General features: G+C 35.5%; 1 protein-coding gene across 1 annotated transcript in view; it reads left to right on the forward strand.

The window, feature by feature from the left end:
- MALRD1 (MAM and LDL receptor class A domain containing 1) overlaps nucleotides 1-19,986 on the forward strand; it is a 288,915-nt gene that overhangs the window by 40,608 nt on the left and 228,321 nt on the right. Inside the window, exons 10-13 of the mRNA XM_074876823.1 lie at nucleotides 1,853-1,999; nucleotides 4,985-5,094; nucleotides 10,039-10,206; nucleotides 11,233-11,353. Coding sequence (XP_074732924.1) covers nucleotides 1,853-1,999; nucleotides 4,985-5,094; nucleotides 10,039-10,206; nucleotides 11,233-11,353 — 546 coding nt within the window. The remainder of the gene's footprint in view (nucleotides 1-1,852; nucleotides 2,000-4,984; nucleotides 5,095-10,038; nucleotides 10,207-11,232; nucleotides 11,354-19,986) is intronic.

The following is a 19,986-nucleotide window of genomic DNA, read 5'->3' on the forward strand; positions in this document are numbered from 1 at the left end:
TGTATATTCAACCTAAAAGATGATGTTTATACATTTCTTTCTAAATCCATAGCGTCAGAAGAAATTGTACTAGGGGCTACCAACGTATGAAATGATGATTTCACCAGACTTCTGTCCTCCTGTAGACCATTAAGGGCAGTGATAGGCTCTGTCTGATCACAGCCTTGCCAAGTTCTTTTAGTATACGATTTCCAAATGTATCTTCCACAGTCCACTTTTCACTACGAGCCAGTGAAAAACCCTGAGCCTGGTATTGAGTCACATTAAATGGCAACAGATCTGGTGTCATCAACATGTGAAAGATGTTGTTCTTCCTATTGCAATAACAAGCCTTTTCATGGTCTTAAGTACCTCTAGTTAAAAGCATATGAATTAAAAAAAGCCCACAAAACCCATGCTGAATACCTTATTGAGCTGTACAATTTTAATCATTAATAGCATCTTGATCTCTTTTTCATATTTAAACTGTTATTTTAATTTTGGCCTGGCATTTTCCTTCCAGGAACAGGTTTTTGGTTGCAACAGAGTAAGCTCTTTGTGTCTACATGGTCATTTACTGATGTCTTTTTGGATATTACTATGCAGTCACTGCAGTCAGCTTCTTACACAGAACACCTTTTGCAGGGTTTAGGGAGGCCAGAAAAAAGACATGTTTAAGCATAGAATGTTTGGGTTTTTGTGACACATTGGTTCTCTCAAGACTGCTTAGCTAAGGAAAGCACATTGCCTAGGCATACTATTAAATACCGTAGAGTGAAGCAGCTTAGACTTGGATATCAATTTGCATATTCTATGTTAATGTATTAGCAATTGAAGTCTAATTAACAAGGTACCTTGTCAAAAGCATGAGAAATTTGTAATTAAATAAGTTAACCAAGTTTCATATTTAACTAATATACTACGCTAAACAAAAAAGCATGCTCCATTGAATTTTGATGAATCCAGATAAAAGATACTGATATTTGTGATTTATTTTGTACCTTAGAATTTAACTGCTCAAATAGCCTCTTTATACCAGGAAGACCTTTACAATGGAGCCTTACTGCCATAATGCTTCAACAGAGATGCATTTCATTTTGGTTTTGTACAATCTGAAAATTGGAGTAATGTGTATAATCATGTCTGAGACAGATATGATAGGATAAATGTGTCATCAAGTCTGGAAAGTGCCAAGTACAGTTTAAAAGTAATGTTTACATTTGTGATAAGTGGCCCAAAGAGTTAAGTGTAGGGCTTTGTGAAGCTGTTCTGGACTAGGAAAGAAAACTCTCAGATTATACAATTTTCTTATCAAAATAATTAATTGTGCTCAAGAAATGAAAGACTGTATAAGATTTTTATACAGTCTAAATTGGTCTAATCCATACCAACTGAGAAAATGGTCTTTAACTTTGCAATAAAAATTTCTAGGAGACCTAAATAATTCATAAATTTAAATCTCATTTTCAAAAATAAATTAAGTTGAAGCTTAATTCATCTTTACTTTCAGTGTATTTAAAGCATTAAATAAATTTTAATTTTTTCCACACATTCATAATTAACTTTCCAGTAGAATTTACCTTTTAAAAATGTATAATATTACTTTCATAATCTATCAGCAGCCTATGTACAGTTATTATCTTTAATATGATATAGTTTATTCTCTTATAGATGGTTTCCTTCATGGTTCTGAGTTTGATTAAGAAGGGAATGGTCTGCCTGATCCGTTACCTGTATTCTAGAACTTTTTGTCCATCTGAATAATCTTTAAGACTCCTTGTACATCCAAATACAAAATAGTTATAGTTGTGGTCTTAAACTGTTGCATCAAATTCAACTTAATATTCTCTTACTGTTTTTATTCTTACAACAGCTAATGACACTACATGTGATTTTGAGACTGACTTCTGTGGATGGAAGCCACTAAACAAAGGTGATGCTGACTGGAACATAATGAAAAAACAGGCTCCCCTTGACAGGAGACTGCCTGGCAGAGGTCATACAACTAATACTGGATGTGGTGAAATTTCTTTTATTATTATTATTTTCTTCCTTCTGTGATGAGTATTTCTGCCTGTGAATTGTAACAGTGATAAAAAGTGATTTGAAATGGATGCTACTTAGTATGTATATAACATAGGTAACATGTTACAGAAAGCTAGTCTTTTGGGGATGCTCTTTCTTAGATGTGATTTGGTTACTACGCCTTTGTAACCTTCATTTTCTGCTGGGACAATCAATGAGGTATGAGATGATTCAACCTTCAGTTTTTTGAGATACTGACCTTTGAACTGATATAGTTAACTTTGTTCATGAATATCATAAGCATCTTTGTACTAAATAATCACACAGGGGCCATTCTAGAAAATATTGGATAAAATATCACTGTAGCTTTTTGTAGAGTGCAGGTAAATTAATCGGTTTTGTCTGGGAAAAATACAGTGAGTGTAATATTCTTTAAACAGTTCTTCCTTCAGCCCACAGGTGCCATACAATGCATTTAGTTGGAAAAAGTTTATTCCAGTAGAGGGCTGTTTTAAAGTATTTTTCCAAAATGGGTGTGTTATTACAGCATAATGCATAAAACTAAAACTGCTTAGCATGTTTGTCATTGTCAAATAATATTGGCAAATATTTTGCAACTTTAATTTTATTAAAACTTATCTATCACACTGATTCCAGTGGAGGTTAGATTACTTTAAAATCTGGATTAGAGTCCAATACCCCTTTAAGTAAATTTTTTTTTAAAAATTATGTATATTTTCCTACAGCCAGATGTCCACACTTCTCCCCTATGTTCATATTAAAGGAAGGTGAAATATTTAGTATTCCACTATGAACATTCAAAGGTAGAGGAATTCCAGGATTAAAATTCACCTGAGCACACCCTAGTGGGGTACGAGTGTATGTGTCCGTGTTCTAGAGTAACTAACTGCACAATCATGTGCAGTTTTCCATTGGTCCCCAAGTGATGAAGTGTACCAAAGCTGGTATTCACTTTCTCAGCAGCTGTTTGATATTTCATTTTATTGTCTCTGTAGAGTGGCACTGGATCTGCATTACTGCATTGTCTGTGAACATTACTGCATCACAGCTTCCAAACTCTCACAGCTCAGGAGAAGTGCACTGATATGCCTGTGTCTTTCCCTTGTGGATTATTCTAGGTGCTTGTGAGATCTGAGGTATAATGTGGTCATAATGAAGGCTGCTGGTAGAAACATCTGCTCTGCAGCCTAAGCAGGATGTTAAATTAGCGCATATGGAACTATGTACTGCTTCACTTAAGCTCCTTTGATACCTTAATCATTACAAGTTAAGTTCACATCTTTATAAGCTGCTGCAGGTTGAAACCTCAAGAGATCTTGAGGTTACCGTGCAGCACCCTTAAAGCCCAGTAATGATGCATTCCCCATATAAGTTAGTGAAAAAGTGTTTCTGAGGTGATTTTGTATCCATGTATCACTGTGCCTGCTACAGCCACATCATGGCTTTAGAATTAGGCTTCCAGAATCTGAGCAAGCTTTTGCCAGTATTAAATCAAGGTCCTTCAGGTTGCCACAGTTGCTTGTGGTACCTCAGAGTGTTCAACTTTCTTCTCTCCTGGGGAGGGCAGCAGCAAATTTTGATTAATGAAGATCTTAACAAGGCTACTGTAGAGCCTCAGCTGCAAATTAAAAGAGGATCCTTTGAAGTACCCTTGCATTCCAATGAGGGGAGCTTCCCTTGCGCTGCAGAGCGCAGCACGCCTGTTTGTACAAGGAGCTGTAACGGTCACCTCTTTGTGCCAGCCTTGCTAAAGCAATGCGATTATTCACGTGGGGCTGGACCTAACCCTCTGCTTCATTATGTATCCATGGGAAATAAATGGCTAAGGCGTATGACTGTGGCAGCACAATAGCTGATTTTCCAAGATGTAAGGCAATATGTGTAATATCAATGCGCAAACAAGACTGAGCCTTTAGTGTTGTTTTGCATAGACTTTCATGAAAAAGTCTCAGTATTCAGCAAAGGCAGCACTGACGGCATTCAAAATATGCTGCTTTAGGGCCCCTTGAAGATGTTTATCCTTCCCTACCTTTGTCTGAAGCACATCTGCTGTAGTTCAAATCCAAAGGCAGTTCGTTTGCCAGAGTTCAGATTAGATCTTTAATTAAGCTTTCATCCCCACTAGCACAGACAACAATGTCAAGTCTGTGGACCCCATGAGAAAATATAGCTTATTCCATTGGCTCCCATGGTCTGCAACATTGTTAGCATGCTTAAAACTGGCTGGGCTGTGCTGAGAGTGAATACTGTACCCTAAAGGAAATTAATTTTTGTTCTAAATTCTGTTTGAAACTTATTTAAGCCAATTAAAATGTGTCCTTTAGGGATTCCAGCTGAGGTCTATGCTGTTCTATCTCCAGGGTGCTCTGTGTTGCAGCTCCTGCAGTCACTTCGCTCTCCCCAGCCTGTGTGGAGAGCAGACAGGCACCATGTGAAAGTGATGTGAAGTAGTTGTAGTGTTTGGATGATGGACATCTTAAGGGTTTTGCCTGAAGAAGGCAGATGAAAAAACATACCCAGTGGGTCTGCACAGTAAAGCCCTCACAGAAGCAACATCTGAACTCCTTTTTCACAGCTCTGTACTTACTTCCTCAGTTTTAAATGCTTGCAGGCACCATGACAGGGTAGTCTCAGCAACGGTTGCCCAAATACACTTATTTCCTTCTTCTTTTTTCCTCATCTTTGGATTCAGTCATGTTAATTTTATTGCAGAGGAAACAGGCAAGAGCATTTAGCAATTCTATTTTGTCTTTGCCTACATAGACACTGGTTGTCACAGCTTGTTACAAGATCCTCTTCATTATCCACAGAGACTGAACTGATGGCAAAGCTGTTTCATTTGTTTACGTTTATGAGTAAGCTTTATGTGCCTCACAGAGCACATAGTTACCTCTCTGAGGTAGCTATTTGCCATTGGAGTATGACATATTTCTCACATTTCTTTGATTTTTGTTTACAGGAGCATTCATTTACTTCAGTGGATCACACCAGATGAACACAAAAATGGCCATGTCTCACCTGGGGAGCCCTTTCCTTGTCAAGCTGTCCCCTGGGCTTTCTTGCTGTCAGGTAACAGTTTGATATTAACTGTCCTCACCTTTGTAAGCTGTCACTCACCTGATCTGCAGATATGGTATTCTTTATGCTGTAAATGTTTCTGCTGAAAGACTGGATCCATTTCAATACTAATAGAAGGAGTTACAGAATAATTATTCGGGAGGAAGGAGATGCAGCAGATTTTTACTGCTTTGCTGCCAAATTGCAATATCTGATTATTATTCCTTCTAAAGCATCTACCAGGTGACTCAGATTTAAGGCTATGCTTCAGGTTTTTTTATGCTGTGACAAACCTAGCTGGACAACAATATTAGGGCTATATCAACTCACAGTCAAAGCAGCCTACCTTTTGAGCAAAAGCTGGCAGTCATGTTCTCATCTGCAGGCAGGGAAGACACACATCCAACATTCCATAATAGGACACCTGTGGTTTGAAATCACTATACAAACTATGTTAGTGTGACCAGAGAGAATTAGCTATCATACTGCAGATACATCTTAAATTTTAATGATGGTTTGAGGAGGATGCTTTTTAAGCTGATCAGTACAGTACTTGAGAGTTTACCTTGAAATGTTTTTCTTGTCAAATGTATTGTGGCTCTGTAGAGGAATGCAAAAACAATCAGCCAGGATGGCAGGTGCTCTGAGAAACTAGAAAGCTATCTGGAAAAAATGGGTCAGGAGGGCTAAAAAATAGAAAAGTCTTGGATGAAAAATGAAAACACGGTTTTATAACTAGAGTGTTGGAATTTTCAACAAAATATGTATTTTTAAAACAGAACTTGAAGAAATATATTAAATATATATAAATATATTAAAACATTCCTAACTGTATTTTTGTTTATCCTTTTGGCCATTGAATAAAGTGAATAGCTGCTGTACAGTTTTATAAGTTCTTTTATTTTTTTCTGAGACTTTTTTTGTTTTCTATTCCACAACTTTTCAAAATTTATGCCATATTGGGGAGAAGCTAAGCTGTGTAGTTATGGTGTGATATTTTTCTACTACTACATAATGCTTCCTGATTTAAGAAGTCACGGACAAGAAAAATAAAAGATAGGGAAAGCTTGCGAAAATAATTTTATTGTGTTCAGTGGCAAAAAGAGGCTTTAAAGAAACAAAATAAAATGTAAACTGGTTACTCAATTTTTCAAACTCAGTGTAGAACAGAAATTGTAATTTCACTTAGGAAAACTTTTTTCAAAAATAAGAATGTCAGAAAACAACGTGCGGAGAGACTGCATTTAGAAGGCCCAACAAATAGCAGGATTTTATTCCAGCAGGTCCTAGGCTTCTTAGTTTTTTCCTAGTGTAAGGAACTGAAACAAGTGTTAGCTTAGATAAACCTGTTTTACTTGAGACTGGAGCTGACTTGGACTACGCACATCAATAAGTTACCAGATCTCAGTTGAATAGTTGCAATTTGCAGTCGAGGAGTAGAAGTCTCTTAAAGAATTTAAAAACAGTGCCTTGCTGTCATTTAATGCACTATCTCAGTTCTTAATCTTCACACGGCTTCTTAGAGTTGTAAAGAATCAGAAATAAAATAGATTCAGAATCAAATAAAAAAGAATGCCTCTGCAGGGAACACAGGTGGCCTCACAGCATCCCATTAGAGCCCTGTGTGTTGCATTACTCCTGGGATACCAACAACCTTTATACACACAGTGCATTTGTTCAGGCAGTTTCATATCTCTTTTGTAGACTTTGATACTGAGTAGATAAACACCTTTCAGGTTCAGATTAATTTTTCTTAGAATACCTTAAAGTGAACTGGGCAAAACTGGTATGTGAATCAATGAATCATTCTAGTTAGATCTATTGCAGAGTTTGGTCTGCATTCAAAATAAATACAAATGCAGCAGGGATGCACATACATTCCTCTAGTTCAAAGTCAGAAAAGAAACCATTTTTAATTTTGAGTGTGCACGTATTGAATGTATTTAAAGTTTCCAAGATTTAACAAAAACTAGGGCAAGTTCTTATTCAGCTATACATGTCTGAAAAAAAGAGTGTTTTTGAAGACAGGAAGCCTGGCTTTCTGCCACATTTTCCCTGCAGACTTTTATTTCTGGGAAAGCGCAAGGAGTAGGAGTTGCTCATTAGGATGTGTATTGGTGTGTTATGCTCTCTGCGTATAAATGTGAGATGTTGCCCTCTGTTGGATGTCCCACTGAGAGGATAAAAGGATCTACATAAAGAGATCTATGTTTATTAATAGCTTTACAAGTTCTTTGGTTCCAGTTGGCTTAAAAAATTAAAAAAAAAAAAAAAAAGAAAATTGGAGTTGAGGGATAATAGTTTTATATTGTGCCTTACTGGCTAATTGAGGCTTAGAAGTAACTTCTTTCTGCAGCTTCTTGTAGCTGAGTCTTTCTGTAGATGTCAGCTAAGAAACATCTTCATTTAGCTCAAAGTTTTGGAGTTGCAGAAACAAATTTCTAGTCCTAGCTCTCTGTTTATGGCTCTTTAATGGACATAGTAGTCATTGTAAAGTAGAACATGCAGACATAGAGAGGGAGGGTAATTTTATTTCTTATGTAATGAAAATACAAATTTGTTTGAAAAGCTCTTTGATAAACATAAACCTTATGACTAGATTGTTTAGGATGTAGTTCTTCAAACAGCTCATTTTGAAAAGTATTTGTATACCTGCTGCTTTGTATTCCTTAAGTTTTCTAGTGGGGAAAGAAAATTACATGAAAGTATTTCAATTTATTAATAAGTCTTGAGATTATTTTATATAATACATGATTTTCATGAGTGGGGAAAAAAGAAACACTATGGGAAATTGAGAGACCAAATTCATCAGCCATGAAGCCAGAAGATATTAAAAAGTAAGTGTGTTGTAACAAGAGTATTTCCTAACCATTGATCTGCCTTGTAACACAAGAAAAAGAAACCCTCTCGTTATACATAGCAGATGTTGTGTCTTTGGTGTATTCGACAATTTTATGGGTTAAGTTCAGGGACAGAAGTGAAAGGTAGTGAATTCATATGCATGATGATTTTCAGATTATTAGTCAATGATTTGAATGTAAGGAGTTCTCAAATTCATCAATCCTGTTCTTCAACTTCCTTGGCACACTAAGGATCTACAGCTTTAACAGAGACCTTAATGTGGTAATTTATTGAAGAAAAGACTCCTCTCAGAGTCTGGTTACTCTTAAACTGCTACTTCTCTTAAAAAAGGAAAAAAAGATCTCTTGGGGGCAAACAAGAAGGAGAAGTGTGGAACGGGGACATTGTTGGGAACACAGCTGGAGATGTAACCACAGAAGGAGGTGGTCCATGCTGAGGAGGTATGGCTCTGAGAGGACTGCAACTATGGGTGACCCATGCTGGGCTAAGGACACCCCAGAGGGACTGTGGCCTGTCAAAGCCCTGAGCTGAAACAAGAGCAGAGGAAAGGAACATGTAGGGAGCACCAGAAAAAAAAACATTGCTCACATGACCAACCTCCTGTTCCACCTGTTGCCTCCCCAAAGGAATTGGACCAGACTGAGTGCCTGCAGCAAAAATTAGGGAAATTAAGACTAGGAAGGGGGCAGGCTAAGTGTTTAACTTAAACTGGCCTGGGGAAGGGGAAGGAAAAGTGTTTGCTCGTGTTTGTGTTTAAGCGTTTGTTTTCTTTTTTCTTTTTTCTCAGTAGTCCAACCAGTGATTAGAAATTTACATTATTTCACAATAAATTAAATTAAGTAAAAATTACACCACTACCCTAAGGCTGTTTTGCCTGTTACAGTCCCTAATATAATGCTTTTCCATTACCTGTACAGCTTATTGTGTCAGCTGTCTTGCTCAAATAAAAGACTTTAATTGTCTCATGTCTAACTGAAAGCTGGCTAACACATGCATCTGTATTTGTCCTGAGGCTAAAGATGAGTTTTCTCATATTTGTTATTGTCTTGCAAAAAAATACATAAGTTTCATTTGGTTATTAGGCTAAAATGGTCTGTATTCTTTAACTCTGTTTAAAAGCTCATATAACATGAAAAAATAAAAGGAAACTTTCTCTCTGTAGTGTGATGATCCAAGATTCACAGTGTAAGATCATACAGAGATGGGCAAAAAACTGTGTGGGAAGAGCTATTTTTACAGCTCTTGTTTTACTTTCACAAAGATTCAAGTATTACCAAGGCTTTTGCAGGGAAGTAGAGTCTGCTGTTGAAGAAATTATAGTCTTTCGCTATGTGAAGAAGCAGGAAGGACTCAAGGGAGAAGGAAAAAAAAAAAACCCGGTCTTTGAAAATCTTATTTCTTCTCTGCAGTTCTCAGCTGAATTTTTGTCTGAGTAATATTTAAAAAAAAAAAATAAATGTATCAGATTTACTTTGTCTTGCAGGGCAGGCATAGTGAACTAGGATTTTCACTGTTTTCTGATCTTTTGTGCTTGGCAAGCAGTTTTTTGCAACCTCATCCACCTACAGTTGTCGGTTTTTCTTCCCCTATATTGGTGAATCCACTTGTTTCAGACCAATAGATTATTTTAAACATCAGTCTTCAGATAATTTTAATTTGTGTTGATGTGGAAATAGAAGGTCATAAGGTTTCTTTCATAGAAGTTTCTCAACTGTTGCACTTCTGAGTATAACATACTTATGAAGCTGTCCTATATTCAACATTTGTGAAGAAAAGTAATCTTTGAGATCTTTCTAAGTCCTTTCTAAGCTAAAAAGAGTTAAGGGATGTCATGTCAGTTGGTCTGTATCAGTTGATAAATACAAATTAAAAAGTAAGTTTTAAAAATAAGCTTTACTTTTAATTATAGTTTTATCTTTAGATGTAACACTGCTCCTCAACATGCTATAGTTTCATACATCTCTTTCTTTTATGCCCAGGATGTGTTTAGACCTGTCACGTCATTCTGTGTTATAATGTACATACAGTTGATACTGAATTTATTGCTGCTGATGATATAGTTTTTAAAGTGTTTCATTAAATCTCTTTCAATAGGTAAGATTTTGGTACCAGTTATCTCAGGATTCCCAGCTTTCTGTCTTTAAGAGAACTGCATTGGATGGAAGTTTGGAAAAATTGCGTGACATTTCAGGATCACCTGAGATGCAGTGGACAAAAGTGAATATACCTGTAGAAAGTTCATTTGAGGACTTACCTTTTCAGGTAATTAGAAATTACATTTACATTGTTTTCAGAAAGGTATTCTAATTTGGCCTTTAGAATTAATTTATAATGAAATGTAAAAAGAGAATTTCTATTCTTTAATGCTCATATAAAAAAGAATTCCATTCAGCTCTTTCCATAGATGTAGCTATTAAAGAACATCACCATTGTTTCAGTATTGTATGCATTAGAATCACCTTTTTTTAATAAAAATCAAGTAGAAATAGTGCAGTAGCTTTTAAGAAAATGAACTTGTTATAAATACTGCTGAACAGAGTGAGGGCCTAATTTTGTTGGCTAAACGCAGGAGAAGTGCAAATACTTCGATTTGCAGCATTGATCACAAACAATTAGCAAGTCTTGAGTTTAATTTTATTTTTACATAATCTCAGCCTGCTACACTTTAGTAAAACAGAAGGGAACTCTTAGGAGAGTCAGCAACTCAAATATAAGGATTCAGCAAATCAAAATTCCAGTTTTGGTCTCTGTCATCTTCAAGGCCACTCAATTCTCATTATCGGTAAATTACGACTAAGCTTTACTTCCTTTTATGATCTCCTGAATATTTCCTTGTATTTACAAATGCATCTTTACAATCCCTACATTTACTGTACCACATGTTGTTGACTTCAGCAGGCATAGTATAGATGAATGCAATTAAATGGAATTGTAAACCATCATATTTGGTAATCCTGAATAGTTTGTTTAACAAGATGTATAACTTTTAATGGTTCCAGCAGGAAGACAATTCATTCAAGTAGTAATGGCTTTTACTAGTTTAGATTGAGGCAAGGTCATCTGGGTTGCATAACTTTCTATAAGTAAAGATAGTTATGGCTTTCCCAGTTGAGGAGCAAATTTCTGACTTTGACCAAATCTCAGTCATATTTTTTACTGGCTGGTATTCCAAGATGATTGTAGGCAATATTTACTTCCTGTGCAGCTAACGTAAATTATAAAGGAATATATATATGTCTTTTTATCTTGTCGCCTTTAATGATCTAACTTATTTATTTGTCTTTACAGATAGTTTTACGAGCTACTATTCTAACAACAAATGCTACTGTTGCTGTTGATGACATCAGTATAACAGGGCAATGTGGAGTTGTGAATAAATCACTTCCAGGTGTCAGCAAAGGAAGTGAAGGCAAGTTCTGTAGTTTTCAATACATTTTCCCCAATGTCTGTTATGTATAACTGTGATTCAACTGACAACTTCAAGATACCTATAAGAAAGCAGGGGATAATCTGAGGGAAAAGTCCATATGCTGTAGTCAATCATCTATAATGAAGACTTTCATCCTGTGTTACACAGTAGCTTCTGTAAGTAGTTTTCACCAGTTCTGTGAATTGATCTGTGATGGGTATTTCCAGATACCATTTACTAGGTAGCATCTGCCCACATTCACACTTGGATGTAGAGACAGAAGCAAAGCATCTTATATCTTCCACTGAAGAGCAAATTCCACTGCACAATCTTTAGGTCAAGAGGGTTCTCCCATTATTACAGTCAAATATGCACCAAATTGTCTGTGTACTCACGCTTTGTAATCTTGAAGTGAAAACGGATGGAAATATAAAATAATGTAACCTTCTGTCAGACTGCTGCTTCTGGTCCTCTTGACTGTTAATGACTACTTTTCTAAAATGGCACAGGCCATACACAGTCAGTAGTAATGCTGATGGGTTATAGCCAACAGATACCTGAATTTCTTTGTAAATTTAAAGGCATAATAGAAAACTTTGGAGCTGTGTTTTTAAGGCTTCTCTGATCCCTATATACAGTCTGATTGATGGTAGCTAAGTATCTGAAGCAACATTAATTTGCTTTAATTATTTTCCCTACAACTCCTCTATTTACCCATCAGTCACAAAGATATTATTTTTAGAAGGGGGTGTTTTTTAGAAAAAGCTCTGTCTGGATAACAATATGAGTATCTAAAAAAGCTAAGTTAAACAAAAAAGATGAAAAGCTGCATGTCATTCCTCTCACTTGCTGTCTTTCCAGAAATCTACTCAAGTAAAACCAGTAGTCCTTGGCTTTTTATTTCCCCATTCATTGAAATTTGGGGTGTTTTCTAATGTGTAGATTGAGGTGAAAGCTAGTAGTGATGCAACATCAAACTTTTGGCTTCTTGAAACATTCGTTGTGAGCTGAACACAGAGAAATCGCTGCTACCACAGAAAGCTTTTGTGAAAGACCTGCTCCTGACTATGGGGGAAACAGCAGGTTGCTGTACACAGCACCATGCCTCTGAATTAGAGGCTGGCCCTGTAACTTTAAGGAGTTCTTGATAATTTTTCATACAAAAATGTGTATATTGTGGAGAATTATATATACTTTAAGAGCATCAGACATTAATATCGACTGTCTTTCTTATCAGTTGTGATATAATCTAGTTCACTTCATAGGTCATGCTATGTTCCTTGTGCTAAGTACCTTACTATATTCAAAGAGGATAAAAAGCACTTCTTAGAATTTTATATATGTGTGTAAGTTTTTACTTTTTTTTTTTTTTTTAATTTTTAAGGGGTAATAGAATTTGCAGATGCTAATTCTTCATCATTTCACTGTCCACCGGGACTTTTTTCATGTGGGGATGGACAATGTATTTCATCTGACAAATTTTGTGATTTTACACCTGACTGTTCAAATAGCTGTGATGAAGCCAAGTGCCGTAAGTGAAAATTTAAAAATCTAGGGTTTTAGGCACCTGTGACTGTCTTGTTTGCCGGGCTTTCATGAGTTCATAAATGTTGTAATTTAATTTAAAGTAAAAGCTCTTGAGACATAGTTACTTCATTTTGATTCTATTCTGAACTTTTCCACTTTTATTTTCTGTAGTAACTACTTCCCTCTTAGCATTAAAACCAGAAAAAAAGATCTTTAATTAATTATTTAGTAGAAAGTGTTGCTTAAAATACAGTATTTTATTTTATAACTCTTAAGATGCTAAATATCAGGTACAGTGTTATACTGAATAAAATCTTAATCTGTAAGATATTGGAAGCTGATTCAGGAAGCCATTATAAAATAAACCAAGCAGAATTTGTACACACACTTCTGCACACATACTCTCACAGATACAAAATTACAGTAAAAAAAAAGAGGAAAATATGTTACACTTGTACAAATTTGGAAATTCTGTACCAGCACTGTGTGAGACGACTCTTCTTAAAGGGTAGATGGTCCTTCATTTAGACCTGAGAAATAGTGAGATAGGAAATATGAAAAATGCAATGGTCACAGTCTCGCATTCAAATTGTACATTTTGTATACTTAATTTTAATGTGAAGATCCCACAATTGGACTGGTAAATAAAGCATCTGTGCACAGACATGGTCACAGATATAATTTAGGTTGTGTCAACATTTTCTGTTTGGATGTGCTGTGACTCCTATCTGGGCTATGTGCCTGGGTTTTCTCTGCATGGAAAATAACATGTGGGAAAGTAAAAGGAGGTGATGCATCTCAGAGTGCCTCTCCACTGTACAGTCAGAAGGGAGCTTGGAAATGTTTCAGGCCCTCAAAACTCTTTGTGAATCATTCAATTACCTGCTCTGCATAAAAAATCATAGTCATACTTTCCGTCTTTGAAAATGAGTCTCTTGCCTTTGCATTGAACTATCAACTGTGCTATAAAAGTTGTGATGCATTTTCAAAGGGAGTTTCCATGGGCAATATTTAGTATAGGGTTGTGTTTTTTTAAAAAACCAGAGCATTATGCTTTCTAGCATTCCCACAAATAACAGAAATATTGTAGACAAGATCCTTATAGTATTTTCTGACTGTACTGTGTCACAAAGCATAAACTTCTTCACAGGTGTTAATACAATCCAAAATCCATGCTTATGGTTTATAGTTTTTATTGGGAAATTTGAGAGGTGTTGCTCAGATGAAAAGCTATTTGACTTTTAGCAGATAAAAGAAATCGTTACAGCTTCTATTTGTGTTCATGTAATTTCTCTACAGTTTTAGTATCCGATCTTTCTTGTCTAGAGCACTGGTGTCCAGCATTTTACTTGTTTAGAAAGATTTGTATCCAAAATATACAGAGCTGGAAGTTAAGAAACTGCATCCCATTTTATTAGGTAACCGTCTGATTAGCTAAAACCAGAAATAACTATTAAATGTTCATTAGACAGAATATCTTTCTTTGTGTGGGCCAGGGTGAAGATGGGGAAAATGTTCTGCTGTTACTATAGAATAGTTGAGGTTGGAAGGCATCTCTGAAGGTCATCCAGTTAAAACCCCCTGCTGAAAGCAGGGACCACCAAAGCAGGGTGTCCAGGACCTTACATAGTGGGTTCTGAATATGTCTGAGGATGGAGACTACAGAGCTGCTCAGGGCAACCTGTTCCGGTATTTGATCACCCTTACGGTACAACAACCACAAGTGCCTATTTCTTCTGCTCATTTCACTGCACACCACTGAGAGGAGTTTTCACTTCTTTACTCCCTCCTTGCCCATGTTACTCATATTAAAAGTCTTATTGCACTCTATTGCTTTCTGATTTACTTCATGGTTTTTGTACTTTTCTTCAAAATATGCTTACGTATCCTATGTATTATTGGGTTATGATAGTCTGGATTGCTTTTCCCATTACCCTTCTTAAACTTGAGTACTGGGATTTTGTTCTCTGACCAAATAATAACACCTCTAAAGCAATAGTTTAATTAAGTTTAATTTAATAATTTAATAGTTTAATCGTTTAATAGTTTAATAATTAGTTTAATAGTTTAATTAAAAAATTCTAAATAGATTTAGTTGCATGTAACATCTCTTTCACTGCTCTGGGATAGCAGTTAATTGGTAGCTTTTAATCAAGAAAACTAAAATCTAATGTTTTCGCTTCAAATATGGTCATTTCTATTTCAAAACACCTTTTCTTTTAGCTCTTCAGCCTGTGCTTTCATTTCAACATTATAACTGAAAGTGAAGACAAATGTCCAGCTAAGTGTTTAACTAGTCCTAGGTCATCCTTAATCACAAGCTTCCCGTATGGCAACTGATTTTCTCTTTCTTTTTTCTCTAATTATATGACTGAAGAAACTTTTATTATATCGAAGTGTCACTTACCCAAAAGATATGTTAACAATGCCTTGTTAAAGATTAAACTTTGCAGCCATTATATTTATGGTTATCTTTGCTCTAAATATATTGCTTTCTTCTAAATCATTGTTGTTGTGTTGAGTTGGCTCAGTGTGTGCCAGCACTGTGGCTTGTAATGTGGGAAGCAGAATGTAGGTCAACAAATGTCTCTGCAACTAGTTTGGCAAGTTGACTCTTTGCAAGCAATAAACTTGCCTTTCAGCATGTTAGTCTGGTAGTCTACAGCACTGGAATAGCTCTTATAATTTTTCTTAAATAATATTTCTCCATCTTTGTACTTATGTAGTGTACCATTACTTTCTATATTTTGTTATGTGTATTCTTGCAATTGGATGCAAGCATTTAATTTTTCTCAGTCACTTTTCCCAATTTCTTGTCTTGGGTAAGCACAGATGTTTGTTTGACTTCTCCACCTACAACTATGATTTTCCTTTCATCAATATTAACATTTTTTTCCATGATGTTCCATCTGCTGGTGATTGTGTGCTCCTTAACCTTGTTAAAGTAAGTTTTTCCTCTTGGTATGAGAATATTGGCAAAGATATTACATGGGCTTAAAATATCTTTTGAAATATTTTTCATTTAAATCTTTCTATCTTAAATTCAAGATGACTTCCTTAGATGCTTGGGTCCAGCAAGTCCACTGGACAAGCAAAATTTCCACACAATTTTCTCATCATACATCACCAATCCTTGAGCCATCTCTTGATTTTCATTGCTTCTCAAATGATTCTTCTTTCTGTCAGTACTGGAAGAAATAATTTGAAGATCTTTACTTGTGAGACTGTCTTTCTCATCTCAGTGTAGGTTTCTGAGCTTCCAGTTCTTGCAAGAACTATCTCTGTTACTTCTCTTCATACACAAGACTGTCAGTGAATTTGTTTGCTTCACTTTGTTTTTAGAATTGCTTTCATGTTCTTGATACTGATGCATGATGAGATTATTCTTTCTTCTAGGCTGCTAGTTGCATTTTACAAAAATGCATATCCTGGACTGAAAAAATAATTCAAATTTATTCTGATTAGTTGAGAAAAATAAAAAATAATTATAAAATATAAACTGTTAATATTCTCTTTCTTGAGTGATGCTGCTCCTGTCTATTAGCTCACAGTTTTTCTTCAACAGCTGAAGAATTTACTATGGCTATAAAGCTATTATACATGGCTTTCATGCATTAAAGCAAAAGAGAAAAGCAACTACTATTTTCAAGCTGCAGATTTACAGCAGTGACCTAACATACCTATCACATTGTGTGTTTGTGCTCTGGAATATGCATGTAAAGTATAATTTCTAAGGTCTACATCCTGTGCATTTAAGGTGGAGTCTAAATTCTCACTGTCCAACTTAAGAATGATGATAGTGGAACAGGGAATAAGATCAGATTGGAAAGCAGTCTGGTAATATGAATATATTCCTGGTATTCTGTATGACTTTTGGCAATCTGTCCTTCATGCTCTGTCTTTTGTGGGTTTTATTCTGTCTACTTATGGTGTGGATTATCAGAAATAATGATATGGTTTTATATATAAATTAAATATGAAATAATTTACATTTAAATAAAAATATAACATATAGACATAATATTGTTCTGTATTTATGTCTTTATAAATGACATATGCATTCAACAGTGATTATTTCTATGGTGTACAATCTAGGGCAGCATAAGCATCCTAAGGCTAGTCTTAAATTTAGCAGTTCATAAACTGGACATAATCTGTATGCTAGTACAGAATTTTATGAAGCTTAATTTGACTTAGAAGGGAAATAAAGAGAATGATGTATGTGTTGTTTCTTAAAAACTACTTTTGTAGCATAATTGTTTAACGATAAACATTATTGAGTTTCTAATGGCTACCTTTGTATAAGTAATAAAAATTTCCTTAGTATTATAAGAAACATTCCTCATATTACCCATTACTAATCTTGCCAAAGCATAAAACTTTTGCTGTGGTTATAAGAGTTATATGGTAACTCTTTCAAAATCTCATTTTTAGAGTTAAAGTCTTGCATGGTAAATTGTCTGTCTCATATTCTTGCTGCTCCTTCATTTCAGCCAGAAAAATCAGTTGTTTTTAAAGGTGAAGCCAGGAACAACAGCCAACTCATAAGGATGGACTGAAATTCCAGGAATGAGAGGATTGTCAGCTTGTAAATTGGAAAAGGGACCTAAGACTGGAAGTGCATAGACAACTGCATTAGGATCCATTTGTGGAAGTTAGATGGGGAAGGGATGGGACTCAAATGCCATTTACAGAGACAGGAAACCACCTTTGGCTCTGAACAAGGAATGGCTGCAAAGGCTGCATTTCTAGAGATTGCTGGTGTGGGAGAGGAGTAACCAGGGGACTGGAGAAAACCAGGGCAGGAAGGACCCAGGCTGCTGTGGGGGAAGATTTAAGACCAGCTGGTCAAAGAGCCAGTGATAGAGTGTCAGGAGAGATAACAATAATGAAAGATTCAGTTTAGTAATAGAGAATAAAACAAGGAGAGAATGGGAATGAAGAATATGGATGTGGAGCAATAATGCTTTGGGAGGAATCAGTATAAAGTATGGCAGTAAGTGGCAGAGATCTGAGACCACATGAGAGGACCTGGAGCAATGAGCTGTCTGGGGAAATGAGAAAAGACAGTGCGGATCTCCAGCTTCCCAGTGAGACTAGAGCTGAGATAAGAGGTCAGAGAAGAGCAGTTGTGGAATACATAAAAAGGGGAATAGCTGTGGAAAGGACGAACATTGAGGAAAGAACAAGAGCATTTTTCTGCCAAAGACCACACACACTTTTAGAATTTCTATAGAACCCAGAGATCATGAATCTAACTTTTCTAATTCTGTCAGCAAATGTCTATGTAATGTTTTTGGGCAAAAAGTATATCTTGTTGTTGTATAGTTGCTCCTATCTAGTTTCTTGCAAAATATGCCCTGTGACAACAAATACTGCATGAGCTTCAGTGGCACAGAACACAGGGTAAATAAGAAGATGGCCTGAACAGTGACCATCAGATCTTATTTTTGTTTAGTTCAATAAAAACAGGAACTTCCCCTTCAGTTACATAAAAGGAGCATTCTAATGGACACAGAAAGACAAGCACTTGATTGTAAAAGAATACATAAATTTCTTTTATTTTATTTCACTTGGACCTGGGTATCCAACAGCCTAAATCACCAGGTTATTGTGTTTAAGAAATTTAATTTTGTTTAGACTTCATTAACATTTTTGAATGGAGGAGAGATTTGGACGTAATTTGCTATATTTCCAGCGAAAATGTTGATCAAATATAATTTGATTATTTTGGAGGCTTTTATTATTTTAGGACTATTTCCCATATCAATACACTGTAATCACTCATATTCAGAACCTAAGAAGCATTTGTAAATGACAGTATCATATGAACTAAGAGATTTCCAGAAAATGTCAGATTTAATAAACCAAATGGGTTTGGATTCAATTTCACTTTAAAATGTTGTTATGAACATTTAGTTCTTTAGTTAGATGATTGCATATCTGCCTCACTGCATCAAAATCAGAGTTGTGTAGTGAAGATTATTTTCATATCATTTTTTAGAAAATGAAATTGTAACAATTATATGTGACAGTACAGCTATTTTTTTGTGGGTAATATTTAGGTTAGATACAGGGTTGATTAGTGTTTTGTGTGCACCCACAGAATTTTCCTTTCCTCCTCTAAAAATCTCAATCTTTACAAGTCCTACAACTAAGCTATGGTTAGGAGACATGTAGTGCAGTTAGCTTGTTAAAAATGTAGGTACACAGTAAACCCACTAGATTTATTTATAACAAAATCTTTCCCCTCTGCATATTTGGCTTGTCTTATATGCCAAACTCTTCCTCATTTCAGAAGAAATATACACCTATGTGTTATGTACAAGTCACGTTTGTCTATTATTAAAAAGCCGACATAGCTGAAATCACAAGTAGATCTGTTGCAATTTTGTGGCTATTGAAATGGATTTCCCAACAGAAATTAGCAGAAGAAAACGTTCTGGAGTGCTTTGTTTCCTCTAGATATCTGCAGAGGAGACTACCATATCTGTCTGTCCTAAATAATATTTAGATTTAAACTATGATTTTTTATATATGAGAATATCATCATGCAAATTAGGTTAGCATTCAGTTTTTTCCTCTAAAACTTTATGTGGAAGTAGTTGGGTTTTTTTTCAAAACTGTAGCAGATAATATTTGGGGATGGAAAGTGGGGGAAGGGGGAAGTCTAACTAGGATTTTATAAAGATCAAACTTGTTCGATCTTCAATATGACTTGATTTTTTGTCTTTTTTTCTGGTTAGCATTACTGATTACTGATATACTTTTGCAATAATTTTTTCAATTGACCACTGTTCAGTTTTTTATTGTAGAAATTAGGCCAGTGCACCTACAAAGTACAGTGTTATTTGAGTGTGTATATGTCATGACATTAGCAAATAGTAGCTGTGATAGAAAACATAAATATGGGAAGGCAGATGTAGCATTTTTCAGTGTGTTTGTATTATAAAGGGGGTTAAAATGACTTATTAGTCCAGAGTTGAAATAACTACATCCAGAGTTAAACTGGTTTTGGTTCCTGGATTTGAAGATTGTCTTCTTTATGACATCTAGCTGTAAGTTCCTAATTTTATCTTAAAATAACTGATTAAAAAAAAAAGTTT

The sequence above is a fragment of the Strix uralensis genome, chromosome 1 (assembly GCF_047716275.1).
Source record: "Strix uralensis isolate ZFMK-TIS-50842 chromosome 1, bStrUra1, whole genome shotgun sequence".
Taxonomy (NCBI): Eukaryota; Metazoa; Chordata; class Aves; order Strigiformes; family Strigidae; genus Strix; species Strix uralensis.